The sequence below is a fragment of the Tricharina praecox genome (assembly GCF_024521635.1).
Source record: "Tricharina praecox strain CBS 144465 chromosome Unknown BZA05scaffold_62, whole genome shotgun sequence".
NCBI classification, from domain to species: Eukaryota; Fungi; Ascomycota; class Pezizomycetes; order Pezizales; family Pyronemataceae; genus Tricharina; species Tricharina praecox.
In genome coordinates, this window is record NW_026250464.1 from 1 (window position 1) to 2,604 (window position 2,604).

The 2,604-nt window shown below is 61.3% G+C and overlaps 1 protein-coding gene across 1 annotated transcript; it reads left to right on the plus strand.

Annotated features, from left to right (window-relative positions):
• The first annotated feature begins 305 nt into the window (after positions 1 to 305).
• BZA05DRAFT_413804 (uncharacterized protein) lies at positions 306 to 1,028 on the plus strand. The gene is made up of 2 exons (XM_051485216.1): positions 306 to 778; positions 856 to 1,028. The coding sequence occupies exons 1-2, from the start codon at positions 643 to 645 to the stop codon at positions 978 to 980; spliced, it is 261 nt and encodes an 86-aa protein (XP_051334544.1). The 5' UTR covers positions 306 to 642; the 3' UTR covers positions 981 to 1,028.
• Positions 1,029 to 2,604: the final 1,576 nt, after the last annotated feature.

Below are 2,604 nucleotides of genomic sequence, written 5' to 3' on the forward strand. Positions count from 1 at the left end.
ACCAAGCGACACATGCCGATGCTGGAAATGTGATGCATCCTCGGCTGGTTGGCATGGTACGATGCGACGACCGCAGCGGTGCAAAGTACCTAGGTACCCGCACGTGTCTTTTCGGAACACGGTGACGGCTGCTTGACGGTTCAGCATCCCGCCATATGCACTACCCTCTCCTCTGCCCGACCGGCCGAGAAAACTGCATCACCGTCTGCCACAGCCTGCGAATGAGAGCCGAACGGCTGTGGAGCACCAGTAACACGAGTTGGTTACACGACCACCGGCGGCAGATGCCGTGGGCTGAGGAGATACGTTCACAATCCGGTGGCTCGCCGCTCGCAGCGGCAGGTACCGGAGGTGAAGCTCAGCCGCACGGGGGGTTGCCAGATTGACTGGCCGACCGCGCTCTTCTCCGCCGCCGCTCTTCTACGACAAACCCCCCTCCGCCGCAAAGCATCGGAAATGCCATAAAACGCACCTATTCCCCGCCCGGCTGTGTATTCCCCTACCCAGCCAGCACCTCCATCCGCACTCGCAACGCTACGCAGGAACCCCCCGCCCTTTTCACGTCCGCCTTACCATCCAAATTTCCCATCCTCGATTCGACTCCATCCGTCTGCACTTCGAACAACCCCGCCATCAGTCAATATGCGTTTCTCCCTCGCGTTCACCGCCCTCTTCCTCGCCCTCGCCGTCGCCGCTCCGAGCCCAGGACCGAAAGACCGTTCCTGCTCACCCGAGCAGCGAATGATGTGTCGCAAGAGCGGCAGCTGCGCGGAGCGCGGTTAGTCTCCCCCCCCCCCCCCCCCCCTCCTCTCATTGCCCATTCTCCGCAGGCAACGTGCTTCTGACACGCCCCAGAGTGCACGCCGGAGGAGGTCAGCGCCGGCGACCGCAGCGTCTGTCACGACCATGGATGTCCTGGCTACAACGCGTGTCTCGCGAGTGCGGGGCTGCCGCTGATGAAGTGTAAGATGGGAAATTGAGTGGTATGGCTAGGGTCCTCTGGGAGGGAGGCGAGGGGGGAGGGGGCGGGTGGCGGGGACGGGAGTGTGCAAGAAGCATGTAATGCGAGGCGGCATAGAGAGGATGGATGTAGGAGGAGTACTGAACGGCGATGTAATCGAGAGTCGTGGCGGGGAGGCGCCAGGTCGTGGACGTGGGTGTGATGGTTTTGTGCACGGTGATCGGAATTTGTGTGTTTTTTCTCGTGGTACGCGGGGGAATTTCTGTGCAGGGACGTGGATATAAGCAATTACTGAAAGCAGTTAGCTAGGAGAATGACACTTCAATTCTGCCCCGCTTTTTTCTGGTCCCCCCCATTGCAATAAATCTGTTGCGCAACGGGAGCGGTACATGGCGGGGTTGTGCACTGCTTCTGTGTTCTCCGATCCTGTCGAGAAGTTCCGTGTTCCGGCGGAGCAGATTGTGTGTCCCATCTGCAGGCCTCCTGCAGGGAGTGCCCGCGTGCCGAGCGGGGTGTGTGCGGGGAAACTGCCAAGCGATGTCAGCACCGGAGGATCAATCTCTGTTGAACATGTATTGCACTGTAGAGTAGAGTAAAGTGTCCCTCTCTACTCTGATACCAGGCCTCCATCCAGTGTCAGGCCGTTCCTTCTCTCCATCGCCTCCAACGCACTCGAGCATCCGCCGCGCCGTCAGCCGACACACAGACGTCGGACACTCCAATAACTGTCGAGCGAACCCACCTCGAGAACACCTCTGGCCGCGATCTGTCGCTCTCGGCTGCTAGCTCCCGGTTGTAGCGGCGATCGCCGTGACAGCACTCCACCCCCGCCATCACAGCGAACACTCGCAGCGACGACATCGCTCACCACGCGCATCAACGCGACTGGGATGTGTCGCTGGAAACAGCGGGCGAAGACAGACCTGCGACACATTTCACTGCGGCAACTGTGAATCCGATTCCAACAGGACCGATCTCCAAGCCACCCTGCAGCGAGCGCCATCGGCCAGTCCGGCGCGGCGAAGACTCGTAACCGACAGCTACGTTCCGGCCAGGTGATCCAGCGACAGTTGCAGAAGTGAAGCAAAGCTTGCTGGCAATCCACGCGAACCGCGAAAATGGAATCTCTCCGCGCTCCACAGCTGCACTTCCATTTCCCCCTAACGGCGCCATGCGAGACCCGGCTGATGTGTCGCGGTCCACTGCGGCCAGGCGGCTTCGAGCATTGGTTACGCGACCACCCCGATCTCGCGCTGAAAAACACTCTGATCGACATCATCCGCTTCGGCGCCAAAATCGGCTACACGGGCCCGGAGCAGCTGATCGTCGGCAAGAATTCAACTTCCGCGTTCAAGGACCCGACGGCCATCGCTGCCGACATCCACAAACGCTCGGGGCTGCACCAGATCCAGGAGATCCCCGCTGCCCAACTGCCCGCAAAGTTCATCTCGTCGCCGCTCAGCCTCACGCCGAAGTCCGACGGCAGCTGGCGGCGCATCCACAACCTCTCCTCGCCCGCCGGCCGGTCCGTCAACGACCACATCCCGCACGACTGGGGCACGCTGAAATTCACGCACTTCGACGACGCGGTGAACGCGATCCGCCTCGCGGGGCCGGGCACAACCCTAGTCAAGCGCGACCTG